The sequence below is a fragment of the Podarcis pityusensis genome, assembly GCF_964106645.2.
Source record: "Podarcis pityusensis genome assembly, chromosome: 16".
Lineage (NCBI taxonomy): Eukaryota > Metazoa > Chordata > Lepidosauria > Squamata > Lacertidae > Podarcis > Podarcis pityusensis.
The window spans coordinates 13355522-13375284 of NC_138041.1; the positions used below are offsets into that span (position 1 = coordinate 13355522).

Sequence of the window (19763 nt, forward strand, 5' to 3'; positions counted from 1 at the left end):
AAACATGTCGTCTCTCTCTCTCATGTCATCTCAGAGAGAACAGCTAAAAGCAAAAGCTATACACACAACGGAAGTTCCCAGCATACTGTGATGGAATGTAAACAGACATGTGACATGCAACAATTCCACACGCCTGTTCTTAAGGTGGAATGGAAATGTCAACAGTGATTCCCAGCAACTGGTCTTCAGAGGCACATACTGCCTTCAACAGCCATATTGGCTGGTACCCATTGATAGCAGCCTTATCCTCTCCAGTCCCAAGGACTGAAGGTGGGTATAATTAATATATATCTGCACCAATATAATATATATATTGGCTCCCCCTCCAAGCTATCCTGCTTTGGGGGAGTTACATTGAGCACTCCTTCCCTGTATAGATCCACATGTTCCTTATTGTTGGAAATAATTTATGATGTTGTTGTTGTTAACCTGCCTTTTCTCCCTACAGGGACTCAAGGCAGCTTACAGATAAAAATAACAACAGCTAAAAAGATAAGGGGGAAATCATTAAAAACAATTACAGTTGTTCCTTGGTTCTGGAATGCCTTGTGACTCGAATGTTTTGGCTCCCGAAATCCGCAAACCCGAAAATGAGTGTTCCAGTTTGCAAATGTTTTTTGGGAAATGGAATATCCGACTTCCGTGGCTTCCGATTGAGTGCAGAAAGCTCCTGCAGCCAATCGGAAGCTGCGCCTTGGTTTTTGAACATTTTCGGGAGTCGAATTGACTTCCGGAACAGATTCCGTTCGAGAACCAAGGTATGACTGTTTTAGAATCATAGAGTTGGAAGGACCATGAGGATAAATCTTGCCCAACGCTCAACAGTGCAGGGATATGCACCTGTCCCATCCGGGCAATGAACATGCAACCTTGGCATTATCAGCACTACGCTCCAACCCACTGAGATATCCAACTGAAGTGACTCCCAATGAATTCTATGGAACTAGAGTCAATGGGTAACCTCAGAATCTGCTTTACAGTGGTACCTCTGGTTGCGAACAGGATCCGTTCTGGAGCACCGTTTGCAACCTGAAAGGAACGCAGCCCACGTCTGTGCACGCACGGGTCATGATTCGCTGCTTCTCCACATGCACGTGATGTCATTTTGCGTGTCTGCGCATGCGCGAATGGCGAAACCCAGAAGTAACCCTTTCCAGCACTTCCGGGTTGCCACGGGACACAACCTGAAAAAACGTATCATGAAGCAAATGTAACAAGAGGTATGACTGTATATGGAGTCAGGTCCTTGGTCAGTCTAGCTCAGAGTTGTCTACCCAATGACTGGCAGCAGCTAAGAACATGAGAAGAGCCTACTGGATCAGGCCAATGGCCCATCTAGTCCAGCATCCTGTTCTCACAGTGGCCAACCAAATGCTTGTGGGAAACTCACAAGCAGGATCTGAGCACAAGAGCCCTCTCCCCTCTTGTGCTTTCTGGTATTCAGAAGCAACTGTGGAGGCAGAGCATAGTCATCATGGCTTGGTAGCCTTCGGTAGCCCTCTCCTCTGTGAATTTGTCTAATCCTCTTTTAAAGCCATCTCAGTTGCTTGGTGGCCATCACTTCCTTCTGTGAGAGAGAGTTCCATAGTTTATGTGCTCCCTGGAGATAGAATCTGGGCCTTCTTGCATGGAAAGCAAATGCTCTGTCACTGAGCTTTTCCCTTTGCCATCTAAGATGCAGCGGCGAACAGCCAAAACCACCAAGGGGGCCATCCATTCTGTCCTATTGGGGGAAATAAAGCCCAGCATTATTCAACATGCTGGAACAGACCATCTGCTCGCTGCCCCCATTGCTGAGCAGCCCAGGTCCCCTCAGGCAGGCTGCTCACTGGAGGAGGTATAATGGGCTCCCCGCAATATATAGATATTCTCCATCCAAAGCACAGGCACTTTTTTTTTGGTCGTAAATAATAAAAACAGGTCCTGGGGCAGAGCACCTGAATGAGCTCTGCTCCTTTGCTCTCTCTCTCTGAAAACAAATGGCGCAGGTTTCCGCCCCACAATGCACCTGGGGTTTGGTTCATTTGCTCCCCCTTGACCCAGTTTCATACGGAACACGCTCCCCGGGTCCCCCTTGTCCCTTTTCGATGCAAGTCAAGAAGACTGACAGCCATGGGGCATTGGTGGTGTCTTCCAAAGGGGGTGGAGAGGCACTGTTTTTCTTCGGAAGATGATATAAAGATCAATTCTTTTCCATGGCAACCGAAGAGCAGAGAAAAGGGGATGAGATTTGACAGCAGAAAATAGACTGGAGCCTGGTTGCGTTTGGGCAAGGAGGATTAAACATTGGGCAGCAAAGATTCACTCAGCAGGGAGGAAGGGAAATCTGTCCATTTCAGTTTCTCTCTGTTCCTCATTTCTACAGTCCTAAGTTTAGTTCTCTGCATCAGTTTGTGATTTTTAAAAAAGTCGTCGTGGAAATCCATCAGCGTTTTCATGCAAATTTCTCCATCACTGTACCCAACTTTGCCTAGCTACACATTTTTGCAAAGGAAGTTCCACTGGTACAAAGCATTTGGGTGCATTCTTCTTACTAGAGAGCGAGCATGGCGTAGTGGTTAGTTTGTCGGTCTAGGACCTGGGTGACCAGAGTTCGAATCCCCACTCAGCCATGAATAGATTTGCCGTATTTCAAATACTGTAGTGTTTGAACTGGCAACCCTAGCCATGGTCTTCGGCTAGTCACTTGCTCTCAGCCTCCTCTACCTCCCATGGTTGTTGTGAGGATAAAATGGAGAGGAGAACTGTGCAAAAACCACACAGAGCTCCTTGGAGGAAGAGTAAACATAAATCCTGTGTGCATTGTGATGGGCCCAGGTACGCAGTGCTGATCTGGAGAAGTGAATTGCAAAATTCAGACAAGTGTGAATTTCAAAGAGGGGATGCGTTTCAGTTTGTGTACTGTTTTGGGAAGTGGGGATTAGGTAGCGTTGCCTTTAAATGTGAACAGAATTGATTGTCTCTCCTTTCCCTACTGGGAGATGAGTTTATGATTTCTAGTACAGGCTGTTTTCATGAATTTAGGTGCTCTGTCTCGCTGCAGTTCCTCCTGCCCGTCGCCAATAATTTACACATGGTTTATGAACCAGGCTGCCAAGAGTATGCTCACATGTTGCAGCAGGGTAGAGAACTTTTGTTGGGCTGAGGGCCACCATCCCTAGTGGACAGCCTTCCAGGGGCCACCTGCCCATGGTGGGCGGGGCCAGAGGCATAGATGGGCACAGGCATCAATCTGATTCTTACCTTTGTACAGAAAGTGACATTCCAGCCGTGCAAAAGCCAGAGGTTTCTACACACACACACACACACACACACACACACACACTTCCAGCCTCCTTCCACATACTCCTCAACCCTCCTGATTTGAGCAGAAAACAACAACAACAATTATTTTATTATTTATACCCTGCCCATCTGACTGGGTGCACCAGCCACTCTGGGCGGCTTCCAACACATAAAAACATCAAACGTCAAACATTAAAAAACGTCCCGATACAGATCTGCCATCAGATGTCTTCTAAAAGCCAGATAGTTGTTTATTTCCTTGACATCTGATGGGAGGGTGTTCCACAAGGCAGGCGCCACTACTGAGAAGGCCTCCCTGTAACCTCACTTCTCACTAAGGCCCTCGGAGCTGGACCTTAGTGTTTGAGCTGAATGAAAGGGGTGGAATGTATACAGGGCCGAAGCCGTTTAGGGGCTTTAAAGGTCAGCACCAACACTTTGAATTGTGCTTGGAAACATACCAGGAGTCAGTGTAGACCCTTTACGGCTAGTGTTATATGGAATTGACAGGAACTCCACTGTGTCTCTGATGAGGTTTTGCTGCTGGGGTCATTGCCATGCTGGCTGGTTGCTTGACCATGAGCCAGTGAAGTCCACACTGGCAGGCTGGCCTCCAGGTTTTCAGAAACCCCAGACATGCTGTATCCAGGTCTGGGCACCACAGTTTAAAGAGGCTATTGACAAGCTGGAATGTGTGCAGAAGGAGATGACTGTGTGGAGAGGGCTGCAGAATTCATGTCCTGCTTGCCAGCCTCCAAAGAGGCATCTGGCTGGCTGTTGGAGTGTGCCATGCCAACTTCTGAGGGAAGCAGTTTGATGGGGAAATGGTTTACTGGTGAGAAGAACCTGTTTTGCATGCAGAAGGTCCAGGACTCAATCCATTGCATCACTTGTCAGGGCTGGGGAAAGACCCCCGTCTAAACTCCTGGAGAGCTGCTGCCAGTCAGTGCTGCCAAGACTAAGCTAAATGGATCAATAAGGCACCTTCCCCTGTTGGGAAAGGTCTGTAACTCAGTAGGCCATCTGCTTTGCCTGCAGAAGGGTGCCAGTTTCAATCGCCGAAATCTCCAAGTAAGGCCGGGAATGTTCCCTGCCTGAAACCCCAGAGAGCTGCTGCCAGCCAGTGTCAACAACACTGAGCTGGACAAACCAATAGTCCGGCTTGGGGTAAGGCAGCTTTCTGTGGGCTCCATGGGCTTTTTGGCATAGTTCAGCAGGGCTCTTGATGCATCCTTACAAATCAGGATACCTGCTCAGGTACATTCCTGAATTGTTCCCAGGGCTGGATTAACCATTAAGCAAAATAAGCAGGGGCACCACAGAAATTTCCCATTGCCAGATTTTTAGCATTAATGGTCGTCAGTGGCTCAGCTGAGCATTCATTTTCTCAATTGAAGTATATTTTAAAAATCCCAGCGGAGCAACTAGGCAACAAGGTGGGCTGGCTGCCTTATCACAACTAAGTATAGAAGCAGATGCATTGCATAAGATTAGTTTTGAGGATCTGATCAAAGACTATGCAATTGGGGGGGGGGGAATCAAATGTAAATAAAGTGGAAGTCTACAAAAACAAACATTGTTTCCCACCTGACTGTAAGTTCTGTTTCATTTTGAAAAATAGGATTTTACTTTACTTTGTTTATGTTTTGAATTAGATATACCGTATATGGGGGCTCCAAAATCTTTTAAGTGCTATGGGCCCCGAAAAGTCTTAATCCAGCCCTGACCGAAGTGATTTTGATGCTGCGGTCGATTGTGCCGCAGCCATGTGCTGAAATGCCACTGCTGTGCATACTTTGGCTGTGTGGGGGAAGTGGACACAGGACAAGGGGCTGCTGTTTTGCCAGGCAGCTGAGGCTGTGCGCTAGGGGTGATTTTATTCTCCAGCCGTTTCTTGCCTGGGTTCTTTGGGCAGAGCAGAGGAGGGGAGGAACTTGGGGCCGTAACCCCGGCCAACGAGGCGGGATGGAATGTGCTTAGCGGAGACGCCCACAGAGCCCAGAGGCAACAGAGGCAACGACTTGAGAAGGGGAGCTGGCAGCAAAAGCACATTCTTAAAATATGTTTATTTTACTGGTGCTGCTGATGGCTTAGCAAGGAAACTTCCAGTAAATTGCTCAATGTCCTTTTTTCCCCCCAGGGAGGACTCAGCAGTGATGGGTCCTCAAAGAATCATAAAATTGTAGAATTGGAAGGGAACACACGAGTCATCTAGTCCAACCCCTTGCAATGCAGGAATCGTTTGCCCTGTGTGGGGCTGAAACCCATGACCCTGAGATTAAAAGTCTTGTGCTCCACTGACGGAGCGATCCCAACAGTATGCTGCTTAGCTGTTCTTCACTGGGGAATGCGCAGTTCGAGACAGGTTGTGCCATGGTGAACTGCCAGAACCTAGACCTGGAGGCAGACATCGCTTCAGGTTTCTAGTCCTTAAGATGGCCAGGCAAGGCTTTCGAGTGGTTGGCTGATGCCTGGTGAAATCTTGGGAACTAAGCGGGGTTTCTTTCCATTGGGAAGGGGCCACTATTTATTTATTTGCAGCACTTACACACCATTGGCCCAGAGCGGCTTACAAAAATTGGCACTAAAAGAGTTCCCAGCCATCAGGCTCGCAAATCTAAAAAAGACACAGCGCACAAGGAAGAAGGAATGGTGGGAAAGCAAGCTCAAGCACAATTTTTGCCATCTGTCTGGGATTTTTGAGTTGTGGTTCCCTGCACTTCAGGGGGTTCGACTAGACGACCCTTGGAGTCCCATCCAGCTCTACAATCCTATGATTGTGTGAGGAGGAGGAGGAGGAGAAGAAGAAAAGGCGGAGAAGGAATAATCTGGCTTTGTTGCACACTATTCTGGCAACTAGCCCAGAGGCCTAAAGCCTCTAAAACAGGCTGTTGTTCTCCTTCTTTATCGTGTTTCTTGACTGTTTGGCACCTTTGGGATCTTCCAAATGACCTGTTTACTGAGCATTCATCCTGACTTGCCGACACAAAGCTTGCAGGTTGGTGAGGGGCTGGGAGGATGGTTGCTGTGTTAGTGAGCATTTGTTCTGATTTCTTCGCAGAGCAGTTATAAGGGCAATGAACATTCCTCCCGCATTTCTCCCAGTTTTGCTTGCAGGGTGTCCATACGGTATTTCAACATCCTTTTCGTGTGTGTGTGTGTGTGTGTGTGTGTGTGTGTGTAAAGTTATATATATATAATTACCTCCACATTTGCTGGGTGTTGATAGAATTTGCATGTGAAGGGAGATGGATTTTTTAAGCTTAGCTTTTTACTAACATGACAGTTTTCACTTGTGCAGGGGACTTAATTTGTATGGGGGAGACATTCTGTGATGTGAACCTTCTGCTGTAGCCCAAAGTGTTAGAGCCCCAGACACACCTCAATGAGAACTAGGCTCTTGCATATGTTTATGTTGGTAGGTTGTTCAGTGTCTCTCCCCACCCCACCCCACCCTTCTCTCTCTCTCTTCTTATGTTCAACATCCCTCTTGATTTCCTGCAGGGAGCCAGCCGACGACGTCGGATGAAATCGTGGTTGCAGGCTCCAAGGTGCTCCTCCAGTGTGAAGTGGAAGACCCTGATGACTCCTCCCTACAGTGGTCCAATCCTGCTCAACAGACGCTCTACTTCGGGGAGAAACGAGGTAGAGAATCTGCATTCCATCAGGGTCTTGAGCTGGGCAGAAGGTGCCTGGAGCTGTCTTTGGCGATGGGTGCTGAATTTATTCATTGTTCTTGATTTGTGCTCTTTCTCAGTCCCCTTCCCATTAGAAATCCTCACCATCCCCTCACCAAAGTGTTGCACAGTATTAAAACAGGCTACCTAATGGATAACAATTTAGGTCCCACTTGGCTGTTCCATCACCCTCAGAAGCGCAGGAAACAGGGTTCTGGAAATTCATTCCCACAATAAGCAGTGATGCCCACCAACATGGGTGGCCATTTTGAATACCCATGGCTGGGTGGAGTGTTATTGTGTTCGGGTTCTTATGTTCTCACCATGAGCATCTGGTTGACTACAAGGAGAACAGGGTGATGCCCTAGTAGGACCATTGGCCTGATCCTAGAACAAGGCTTTTCTTGCACTTCTCCATAGAGATGTACAGTTTTTAACATGCACATTTTGGGTTTTGTGCCCACCTGCTTTGCTGAATTCACGTCACTCTGTTCCATTTTGGAGAGGTTTTATGGGTTTTACAATTACACTTATTTTATCTGCCTTGAAATTGTATTTCCTACGTGTTGGAACCTACCCTGGGAGCTTGTGGCGGAGGGCGAGTAATAAATCTTTCAAATAAATAAATTTGAGAAACCACAATTAGTAATGAGCAAATGCCCCACTGGCTCGGTTTGAAATTAGACTATGCAAATAAAATGTGTGTGTGTGTATGTATATATATATATATATATATATGGGCATATACTCTCCGCATCAGAAGGGACGCTGGTGGCGCTGTGGGTTAAACCACAGAGCCTAGGACTTGCCGATCAGAAGGTTGGCGGTTCGAATCCCCGCCACGGGGTGAGCTCCCGTTGCTCGGTCCCTGCTCTTGCCAACCTAGCAGTTCGAAAGCACCTCAAAGTGCAAGTAGATAAATAGGTACCGCTCCGGCGGGAAGGTAAACGGCGTTTCTGTGCGCTGTTCTGGTTTGCCAGAAGCGGCTTAGTCATGCTGGCCACATGGCCACAGCTGTACGCTGGCTCCCTCGGCCAATAAAGCGAGATGAGCATTGCAACCCCAGAGTCAGGCACGACTGGACCTGATGGTCAGGGGTCCCTTTACCTTTACCTTACTCTCCGCATCATCAGCCCAGTTTTGAGTTTGGACTCTGCTGCCGCCATAAGGAACCTGGCAAGGTCCTAATGCCTTCCTTGCAAACCTTTCCCCCTCCCACAGCAGCAGGCAAGCTTGGAAATGTCATTTCCACTTAAGGCTGAGATTTGCAAGCATGAGGCCTCGGTAGTCAGGCAAGGCAGAAATTGTATTCATAACCTCTTAGCAAGGCATCCCCTGAAGGCGAAAACAGAGCTGGTGAATTACCAGAAACAGGAGGCAGAAAATAAGGACTGTCCTTGATAAGCAGAGAAGATTTTAGCTTATGTCCTTGGAACCTCAGTGAACCCAGGTAAATGATACAGCACAGAGAACAGTGTTCCTCTAAAGCCCTCAAAGTCTGGGGAGAATCCATAAAACAGGCATGTGTATTTTCCGTCTCCTGCTCACCTGCGGCGATTCAGAATTGCCTCCAAATGACCAACACAGACACATTTTTTTTTCCAGCTGGAAGGGAGTTGGTTCTCCCTGCCACTACTGAATATAAATTTTTCCGATAAAAATTTGGGTATTTCTCAGCTGAAAGAGCAGCACAAACAGTCAAAAAGAGCAAGAGGAGATTTAACATATCAGCCTTTCCCCCCCCCCCTTTCCAAGCTGTCAATGTGTCACAAGCACAACGCAGTTTGTTTGCTTGTTTGCTGCTTATTGTTTTCCATAATTTATACCCTGCAACTTCAGCAGTCATTTTGTGCTAACCAATTCAGATAAAGCAAAAATACAGTATTCGGAATGTTAAATAAACACAAAAGGCCCAACTTGTTTCCCATGAGACTACGCCATTTGCAATAAAAGTTTTTTTAAAAAGCAATTTTTTAAAGACTGAGAAAATGAAAATGCATTTGCTTAACACCTAAAAGATGATAATGTGAGTGCCAGGAGGAAACTCACTAGGTCCATATATCTGATTCTCGTGATGAGCAAGCTAAAATTATATATTTAATGTCTAAGTAAGATAAATTTGCAACAGATCAAGTAGTCGGATTTGCTGTGGATGCCCCAGAGCTGAGGACAATGGAGCTAATCTGGTGAATTTTAGAGATGCTGTCATCTGAAATATGATTTATTGATTAAAAGTCCAGTCCTACATATCTGAGGGGGAAGTATATTGATTTTAATTCTGTAAATTGCAGGGGAGGCAAGCACACATGCATGAACACGCTGTTAATAGTGTTTTAGTAGTAATTTTAAAACACTGTTGATAACTCACAATGTTAAAATGGAATTTTAAAGCCACTGGTCAGGACCATAAAAACAGAAGGGAGTAAAATGTGGAGATCAACAGGCTCTGTGGAAGAAAGAAACCTTTTGCTTGCTTTTTAAAAAGGGCAAAGAGTAAGGATTCTGTACCTCCCTGATTGGGAACCAGTGAACCTTCACATGCCGTTGGACTACAACTCCCATCATCCCTGTGATCACTGGTTGATGGAAGTTGGAGTCCAACTATATTTGATGGCCACAGGTTCCCTATCACATTATTGTCATTGAACAGCAGTATTGTGTAATGGTTAGAACTCTTTCATCTCTTACCATTTCACTTTATCACTGCACGCACCATCAGAACGCACTGTCTCCAAAAAGCTGTAGGAAAAAAATATTTATGATTTTCAGTTTTATGCATTTCAATAATTTTGCAGTCATTTTAACATTTCAAAACTTGACTTCCTCCCCCCTCTTTCTGTGGTTCCTTTCTTTAAAAAATAAAAATATTTTCTGCATATTCCAAAGAGGCACTTTCTTCCCTCCTCCAACTAAGTTGGAGTAGAACTACTGAAATTAATGCAGCCCATTGCCTCTAATGATAACTATTCTCAGTTATCTCATGTTATCGTGGTAGCTATGAATTCTGTGGTGAGTAACTTAGAGACTACCATAGGCAATTATGACTACAACATTTCCAAGAGAGGAAGTTACTGAGAAACCACCTTTATAGCTTTTTTTTCTGGATTTCATAGAAGCCTATTTGGGGCATTAAATAGCTAATAATAATAATATATCAGGCTTTAAAAGTGTAGGAATGTTCAGGGATGCGGGAGATGATACAGTGGTGCCTCGCAAGACGAAATTAATTCGTTCCGCTAGTTTTGTTGTCTTGCGATTTTTTTCGTCTTGCAAAGCACGGTGTCGGGAAAGTTTTGGAAAAGCTTCAAAAATCACCAAAGTCTTTAAAAACCTCAAAAAAGGCTACCACACCGCATTCTATGAGTTGCTCCTCGAAGTCAAGTCGCAACTGTATTAACGGTGTTAAGAAAAAGGAAACAAACTTGCAAGACGTTTCCGTCTTGCGAAGCAAGCCCATAGGGAAAATCGTCTTGCGAAGCAGCTCAAAAAACAAAAAACCCTTTCGTCTAGCGAGTTTTTTGTCTTGCGAGGCATTCGTCTTGCGAGGTACCACTGTATATTATTTGATTATAGTCTTTCCAACTTGTGTTAACAAGTTTCACAATTTAGCAGAGTAACATTCCCCTTTTAAACTTACAGCGGATGCGTTTGCTCAGGCTCACTAAAGCCTTTATAATAACTGTCCTGGTATTTTCCCCTTATTCCCTTATAAAAGATAAGACACAACACAGTCTTCTATAAAAGTATAAAAAGAATTTACTCACGTTCTGTTCACAATCGGATCCCAGAAGGCAGACTTAGCTTAGAAAAGTAACATACACCTGGAAACTATCTCATAAGGAGACAGTCCCTGTCCTCTCTTGGCTGGCCAAGAGAGCATCTTTGGCTAAGCAAATGTTGCTTCTTCGATCCATGTAGTCAAAAAAAGAGAAAGGTGGCTGCCCTGCCCTGTGCTTTTGTCGTTACCTGCACAGGTGAGGCCACGCCCACCTCTAGTCACATGCAGAGGAAGTCTGTCCCAGCCCAGAAGGAAACAGGAAGTTTACCTGCTGGATGAACAAACATTCCTCTCCATGTGTAAACATGTTCACTCTAGGAATGTTGTACTTGACTGCTCTTGTGTTTCATGTCCCACAAAAAGCAGAAAAAAGAAAGGTGAGTTTCTCCAACAGGGCATCCTCCATTTCAGTATTAGAAACCATTACCATGTGCTATTTTAGCTTTTCTTAAAGCAACCTCACTCACCCATTTTGCAACGCTCCTTTTTCTCTGCTCCCCTAGCGCTGAGAGATCTCCGCATCCAGCTGGAGAGGTCTACGCCCAACGAGCTGACCATCAGTATCGACAATGCGACCCTGGCAGACGAGGGCGAGTACACCTGTTCCATTTTCACCATGCCTGTGAGGACTGCCAAGGCCATCGTCACTGTGCTGGGTGAGGCCAGGGGAGCAGGGAGGGGGTGGCAAGGCCAGTCAGTGCCAGAGGGTAGTGAAGGCAGGCAGGGGCCAGTATGCCCAAGCCTAGCAGAGGGCCTCCTGCCCTAGCCACACTCCTGTTTCCATTTCTCCAAGAGCATCCAGGAATTTCAGTGGCAGCCTAAGGGAATTCTTAGCTTGCATGTCCTGTATCTTCCAGGTTAGGAGGCCTCCTGGAGTGGGTGCTAAGTCTAGGGACACCCCCCCCCCAAAAAAAAAAAAACCATGGAGCTACTAAGGGACAGTGAAAAGAGAGCAGAAAGAGGAGGGTGGCTAGACCTGATGTGCAACCTCAAGGGTCCTTGGCTGGGAGGGCTGCTGGGAGGTAGAAGCCAAAAGCACAGTCTGCCTCTGGGAACTACAGAGGGGTTGCACCATAGAAATGTGAAAGGATAGAGTGGTCCCGCTCCACTCCTGCAGAGAATTTCAGCCGATGGTTGCTTATGGGTTTTTTTTAACTAGACACTAAGCCTGTGTGTTACTGCCCTCCATCTCCAGCGTCTTGGAGGGTTGCTACGTAGCTGAGGATTCTCCAACCAAGTCGCTAGTCCTCAGTGTCCCAGGTTTCTTTCCCTTCTCGCAGGAATCCCGCAAAAACCCCAGATCTCTGGCTACTCCGATCCTCTTAAAGAAGGAGACGTGGCCCAGCTGACGTGCTTCTCTTCCGGCAGCAAGCCGGCTGCTGAGCTCCGGTGGCATAAGGGGGACAAGCTGCTCTCAGGTATGAGGCCACGGGACAGCTCTGCCCCTCTGACAATTCGGGGTCCCCTGCCCCCTGAATCAATCACTTGAAAGGCAGGTGGTTAATCACCTGTGGTGAGTCGAAAACTGCTTCCAGGCGACTTAGCCTGGATGAACCAAGGAACGATTCTTTCATTTGTTCAAGAATCCAAACTGTTCTCTTTGCCACAGTTCCCTGTGGCCACTCAGCCCTTCTTACTCCATCTTCCCCCAAACAGCTGAACCTTCGGAAGTGGAAGAAGATGCTAACGGGAAGACGTTCACGGTCACCAGCCGCGTAGAATTCACCGTCGGGAAAGAAGACAATGGCGTGGAGGTCACCTGCACAGTTGACCATGAGTCCCTGCAGAACTCCGACAAGTCCACCTCCCAGAAGCTAGCAGTCTTCTGTACGTGAGCTGTGGGCAATGGAGTGGGTGGGTGGGGGTCAAAGGAAATGATGGTGGCCCAACCTGGTTGATGCTAGAACCCAGGAGTGGGGGACATAGCTCAGCGGGAGAGGATTTGCTTTGCGAGCAGCATGTCCCAGGTTCAATCCCTGGTACCTCAACAGTGTTGGGTAGCGGTTAGAGTGTTGGGATAATATTAGAGTGGTTAGAGTGCTGAGCTAAGACCTGGGGGACCAGGGTTCGAATCCCCACTTGCTGGTGAAGCTCTCTGGGTGATCTTGGGGGGGGGGCAGTCACTGCCTTTCAGCCTAACCTACTTCACAGGGTTGTTGATGGAGAGGGGAAAGAATGTGTGCACCGCCTGGAGAAAAGTTGGGGTGTAAAGGTATTAATAGATAACTAAAGAACAACAATCTGGGATGGGGAACCTGGTGTCCTTCAGAAGTTGTCGGACTCCAGCTTCCATCATTCTTCACCATCAATCCTCACCTTGCTGGCTGGGACTGATGGGAGCTGGAGTCCAGCAATATCTGGAGAGCCCAAAGGTCCCCCAGCCCTGGCTTCTCCTGCTGCAACTGTAGGAAGCCTGGAGCCCTTTATACATTGCTGGACCACTGGCCATGCTGGTGAGGCAGATGGGAACTGGAGCCCTCTTCTGCCTTCTATACCAGAGAATTCAGTGCTTTTTCTTTTAGAAAAAAAAAGGTGTGGTTACTCACCAGGAGGTAGTTACAGTTAAGCCCCACGCTGGTGGAAAAAGGTGCCCATACACTTGAGTACCCCCAGAAAAAAAGCACTGCCAGAGATGGGAAATATTTTGCCCTCCAGATGTTTTTAGACTCCACAATGCCCATTTGTTTCTCTTGAGCATTGGTCATGCCAGCTGGGACTGATGGGATTTGGGAGCCTGACAACATCTGGAGGTGTTTTGGGTTCCTCACCCCCAACTTGCAAAGATGTCAAGTAGCAGAGCTGGAAAAGGCCTTTTTCCTTACCCGAGATCTGGGCTACCAGCCTTGGTGGACCTAGAGAGCAAGGCCTTTTTTCAGATGGAACTTGACGGAACTCGATTCTCGCACGCCATTGCTACTCTAAGAGAAGGAGGGCGGTGTTCATGGTGAGTTCCGGCACCTCTTTTTCTGGAAAAACGGTACTGCTAGAGAGGGTTGAAGAGGATAATGAGGGACAAATGCCCTTCTGTGAAAGGGGTCCCTTTTGCAGGCCAACCAGAAAGGTTATCAGCCCTCCTTGTACCAGAGAGAGAGAGAGATCCTTAATTGACTTTTGCAGCTCCTGTTCGTGCAGGGGCAGGGAGGGCTACATTCCCCTCTAGGCAACCTTCAAGGGGTCACATGCCAGTGGTGGGCGGGGCCAGAGAGAAAACTAGGCGGAGCAATGAATGTAAGTTTCACCTTTGCACACTAGGCTAGTTTCTACACAAACACACCTCTCTGTCTTTCTTCTAGACAAACAAGAGTGCAAGGAAGCGTTCCAGCCAGGGTTGTGCCTGGAGAGAGGGGTGCGGCTGGGGAGGGAGTGTGGCCTGAGGAGCATCACGAGGGCCCTCCTCTCTGTTGTTGTTGTTGTTACTATTATTATTATTTTCATATTTTATTGAAAGTATTACAGTGAGTTACCGGTAAATAGGAAAAGGAAAGGAAAGGGGGAAAGAAAAAGACTACATACAAAAAAATATATCAAAAAGCAGAGGAAAACAATAGCAAAAAAATACAATTAAGGTTACAGAGCTATATAATATATATGTAAATGAATACGTTTATTGTTTCCCTCAGAAATATATTGATTCATGGGTCACTATGGTCTTCTCTATTAGTGGATCTGACTAAGCTTTTATTTGTGTTTTTGAGTTTCTTCATGGATTTAGGCCCTTGCTAGCTCCTCATCTCTGCTTCTGCTTTAAACGCCTTCTTCTCCTTGGGCCTTTTGCTCCTCAGATATTCATCTTCTTCTGAAATCTCATCTCTCATGCTCTAGTTATCTGTTCTGTCCTTATTATCTTGCTGCTCCATATGCCGGAAAGACTGTCATGCCATTGAGGCAACGGGCCTCTTCTATTTAGAGTATTAATCAAAACACTTTTCTCTCTAAAAACCCTTCCTTCATGGTCGTCCATGTATTTCCTCAGTTGGTATTTCCTCAATTGGTCTTTGGTGAATTGGGAGCTGTTCTGTTGCGCATATTAAGAACAGTAGGGTTTTTTAAAAAAATGTATTTGTGGTCAGTCTGGATGATGCTGTGATCCTGTATCCAGTGATGTTTAGAAACCAGCAGAAGAGTCTGATGAACCAGCCAAACCAGTTCCTTTGTTAAAGTAATGGCTTTGGCTGGCCAGAAGTACTGCCATTTACCATATCCAAAGTGGTTGCTCTGTTGCCATAGAGACAAATGGGTGGTTCTTTTCTCAGCTCACCTGGCTGGATGCTGCATCATCCTAGGATGGAGAGCATAGGCCAAGGGGGAGCTGTTTATGAGAAAGTTGTGTTTGAGAGCTGGGCTGATGCTGGAAGCTGGAGACACAGAGATACCCCCATGCTCTGTACTAGACCCAAGAGCTGGGACTTGGGGCTTCCCTGGAACGCTAATGGGGAAGAAAGCTCTGTTGGAGTGTTAATGCTGTGAGTCCCTCCATTCTATGCTCAGGTTGTATATATGTGTTAATAGAACCTTGTAGCAAAAAAGCAACACCATCTCTGCTGACTATCATTCCAAGGAACTGAACCCTAGGTAAGCTGAGGAACCCACAAAGTATCTTTTCACTCAGAGACTGGGTTGTGCACTACAGTACTTTATATGTGTGTTTTTAATCTAGGTTTTATTGTGAAAACTCCCCGTTTTCACAATGTTGCTCACCTAAACAGATAAATAAATACCATTTTGGTCTGGATATAAGCCGCCCCCAAATATGGTCCGCACTATACAGTGGTACCTCGGGTTACATACGCTTCAGGTTACAGACTCCGCTAACCCAGAAAAAGTGCTTCAGGTTAAGAACTTTGCTTCAGGATGAGAACAGAAATTGTGCTCCGGCGGTGCGGCAGCAGCGGGAGGCCCCATTAGCTAAAGTGGTGCTTCAGGTTAAGAACAGTTTCAGGTTAAGTACAGACCTCTGGAACGAATTAAGTACTTAACCCGAGGTACCACTGTATGTCCTCTCTATCTAGGAAAGCACAAGCAGTTGGTTGCACTCAGGTTTAATACAAGTCAGATTTGGGGGGAGGAAATGCAGCCTATATTCAGACCAATATGGTAAAAATTAGAGGGCAACTGATTGGTAAAGGCTGAGCTGAGGATTTGGAAGTGGTAATGGCAGCCATCCCCTAGGAACAAGGGAAGCTACCATAGAATAAGATAGAAGGCTGGTCCATATAGCTCGATATTGTCTACAACACAGAGGGGGAACCTGTGGCCCTCCAGATGTTGAACTGCAACTCCCAGCATCCCTGGCCACGAAGGACCTGGGATAGCTCAGCCGCTAAAGCATGAGATGCAAAAGATTCCTGCATTGCAGGGGGTTGGCCTCGATGGCCCTTGTGGTCCCTTCCAAATCTACAACTCTGTGATTCTATGATGGTTGCTGGGGGGATCCCATAACATCTGGAGGGCCACAGGTTCCCCATCCCTGATCTACAATGACTGGTAGCAGTTCTCCAGGATTTCAGACAAGAGCCCTACTTGGGGATTGAACCTGGGGCCTTCTGCATGCAAAGCAGATGCTCTACCACCGAATCAAAGGTCAAAGGTGGATCTGGTTGTGACAATGACAGTGGTTTCCCTTCTTTCTTCCTCTGTCTCTCTCCCCAGACAAGCCAACAGCTGAAATCAAATCGTATCCCGACAGCCCACGAGAAGGACAAAATCTGAGGCTGCGCTGCGATGGACGAGGCAACCCAATGTTAGTCTCCTTCTCTCCTCTGATGCGTAAACGGCAAAGAACCTTGTGTGCAGTGAAGGTTGGTCCATCAGGGCCTGTGTGCCAATGCCCCACCAACCTCAGTCTGCTCTGAGCCAGCCCCCACCTGCCTGCCTGTTTACTCACATCCAGTCCAGGGGGTGGCTTTGCCAGCCAGCTTCCTCCTCCTTAGTCTGCTTTTATAGAACTCCGCAGACCCTCCAAGTGTCCCTATTTTCCAGGGACAGTCCCGGATTTACAGAAGCTTCTGATTTGATCCCGGAATGTCCCACTTCTCCTTAGGATGTCCCTATTTTCATCAGAGAAAAGTTGGCAGGTATGCAACCCCCGAGCCAAGGAGATAACTATACAACCTTCAGAAGACATTTGAAGGCAACCCTGTATAGGGAGGTTTGTTTAATGTCTTATTATGTTTTCCTATATGTTGGAAGCCGCCCAGAGTGGCTGGGGCAACCCAGTCAGGTGGGTGGGGTATAATTATAATTATTGTTGAATAGGACATACCTATTTTCATCAGAGAAATGTTGGAGGATATGACTCAGCAAGGGAAAAGGATTATAGGGGCAAAACCAAGGTGAGTTGGCTCCGCCTCTCCTTGGCTCTGGCTCCGCCTACTGTTGACCTCTTGGTCATACCAGTCCCAATGAATACTAGCCACTGCTCTTCACTTGATCACGTTATTCCGGCCCACCTCCTAGGTGATTTACATCAGGGTCAAATGTGCTCTGCTTACTGGTCATTAAACAATCAGTTAAATTTATTTATTTATGGAATTTTATATCCCACCTTTTTATCTGAGCAGCTCAAAGTGGCATCAATGGTTCTCTCTCTCTCCTCTTTTAATCCCCACAACAACCTTGTGAGGTAGGTTAGGCCAAGAGGCAGTAACTGGCCCAGGCTCACCCAGTGAGCTTCATGGCTGAGTAGGGGATTCGAACCCTGGTCTCACAGGGCCATTCCAGCTTTTGCACCACACTTGCTCTCTAAATTGTCTTATCCTGTGTATACCACCCCATTAACAATGTCCTTTTGATCTTTTTAATGATTCAAAAAATTACTAAAAAGCAAACGAGAAGCTCTAAAATAAAATCATGAAAAACGACTCCAGCACAAAACTAGATAACTGAACGGAAGCCACCAGGGAGAGCTGAAAACACCAGCAATGTTTAAATTATCTCAAGACGCCTAAGGTGGCACGGAGAAGAACAAAATGAGGCTACCTAGTGAGGCTGTTTCAAAGGGGCATCCCACACTGGGGGAGCTATTTCCAAAAAAGGTCCTTTTCTGGAGCCCATTGGGATTGGTAGAGCCAGAGCCAATGGCAGGCAGCACCAACTAGACTGTTTTGTCTCCATCCTCTTCCTCCCTGCTGAGTTTTTCAAGAGCAACCTGGAAACTGAGGGGGAGGAACCTGGCAGGCTGCGCCATCTCCTGATTTGTTGGAAGCAGGAAAGCAGAAAGGTGGAGAGCAAACTGTGGTTGGTGGGGCAGTGTCCCCTCTGCCCGAATGGACCCGCCTCCACTGCTGGGCACCAGTTGGTCCCAGCCAGACCAAGGCAAGAAGACGAGGCCTTGCTGTTTCACCGTGTGCCTAGAACAGCCTTGTATCCCCCAATAGACCGGGGCCTCCAGATCATTGAAGGGCGATGTGCAATCCCTCTGATCTCAAGCTCTGCTGACTCTCACCAATTCTCTTCCCTCCCTCACAGCCCTCAGGAATACAAGTGGGAGAAGCAGGGAGCTCAGGCGCCCCTAGCCGAGGCCCAAGACAACATCCTCGTCTTCGACAGTTTGAACAAAAGCGACAGCGGGACCTACATCTGCTATGCCTCAAGCATTATGGGCATCTCCACGGCAATATACAACCTGAATGTTCATGGTGAGCATTATTTCACGGCACCCTCTGCTGGTCGGAGGACTACATTCTTTGTGTTTCCCAGGATTGCTGGCCAGGGTGGGAACAGGTCTCATGGTCTCAGGAGGCTCTTCTTATATTTTTGTAATAATACTCTTTTCTTCTCAGCCTAGAATGGAAAACAGCGTTAAATCATAGAATTGTAGGGTTGGGACCATGAGGGTCATCTAGTCCAACCCCCTGCAATGCAGGAACCTTTCGCCCAACATGGGGCTTGAACCCACGACCTTGAGATTAAGAGCCTCATGCTCTACCAAGTGAGCCTAGCTTATATATCTGAGTTTATAACACTGCCTATGTGTCAGGGGGTCCATATATATTTTTACTGAACTTTTAAAACTATAAGAAAATGAAACATTTACAGAAGGCAAAATTAGAGAGAGGGGGATACTGGGGGTGGGGAGAAGTATTATGCAACATTAATGCAAGCATGGAGCACGAATATTCTTGAGGTCTAACAACTACTTCTACATATTTTGAAAAGAAAATACCACAGTAATTGCCAACATGTTGAATTCAAAGGGAATCAAACGAAAATGTTAATCTCAATTCCCTTGCTGTCTTATCTTGTGCACACCATATGAATAGAGCATACCATGATAAGATAAAAATAAAGCATGGGTGTGTTGCATCGTGTGTGTGTGTGTGTGTGTGTACACACATACACATATGATTTGACATTATATAATCTCGAAATACGCTTCATTAAAAATTCATCGGAAACAATGCAACGGCCATTAAAAATTAATCTGGAACAATGCAAAAGTACCTAATAAAATAACAAAACCGCAACAGTTGAATCTGTTTGTCAGCTTGCTTAAAAGGCAGGAAAGCCTGATTCCTCGGAGGAAGGTGGGATACATAAAAAGTCTGTTGAAATGCAGTATTGATGGGGGGAATATGAGACAAGACTTTTTCTTTTTTGGAGCAAAGGGATTTGCGCATCTGGCATGTGTGTTTAGTGCCTCGACCAATTTCGCTGCATGCGACAGTAACCGCTTGAGAGTGTGGCATCAGGAAGGAGGCCAAAGGCGGTTGTGCTCTGAGGACGCATCAATCAAGTGCTCTCTGAAGTGTGTGTGTGTGTGTGTGTGTGTGTGTGTGTGTGATTTTTCTCCCTAAACGATTCCTGCGCTATCAGACTCTGAACTGATTGCAGACTTCTTAGCAGCCACAGCCCTGGTGTAGCATGGTGGCTAGATGGCTGCGCTAAGAATCAGGAAGTCCCTGGTTCAAATCCTGCCGTGGTAGCTTAAGGCAAGCTGCAGTCATTCGGACTCAGTCTCCCCATCTGCGTTATGGGTGGGGATCACAATGTCAACCCACCTTGTTGTAAGGAAGATGGCATGA

General features: G+C 46.7%; 1 protein-coding gene across 4 annotated transcripts in view; it reads left to right on the top strand.

Annotated features, from left to right (window-relative positions):
- Positions 1 to 19763, top strand: part of CADM3 (cell adhesion molecule 3) — a 102021-nt gene that overhangs the window by 59604 nt on the left and 22654 nt on the right. For all 4 annotated transcript variants that reach the window (XM_080985731.1, XM_080985732.1, XM_080985733.1 and 1 more), the window contains exons 2-7: positions 6790 to 6930; positions 11244 to 11396; positions 12021 to 12158; positions 12397 to 12567; positions 16390 to 16480; positions 18208 to 18377. In XM_080985731.1, coding sequence (XP_080841857.1) covers positions 6790 to 6930; positions 11244 to 11396; positions 12021 to 12158; positions 12397 to 12567; positions 16390 to 16480; positions 18208 to 18377 — 864 coding nt within the window. The remainder of the gene's footprint in view (positions 1 to 6789; positions 6931 to 11243; positions 11397 to 12020; positions 12159 to 12396; positions 12568 to 16389; positions 16481 to 18207; positions 18378 to 19763) is intronic.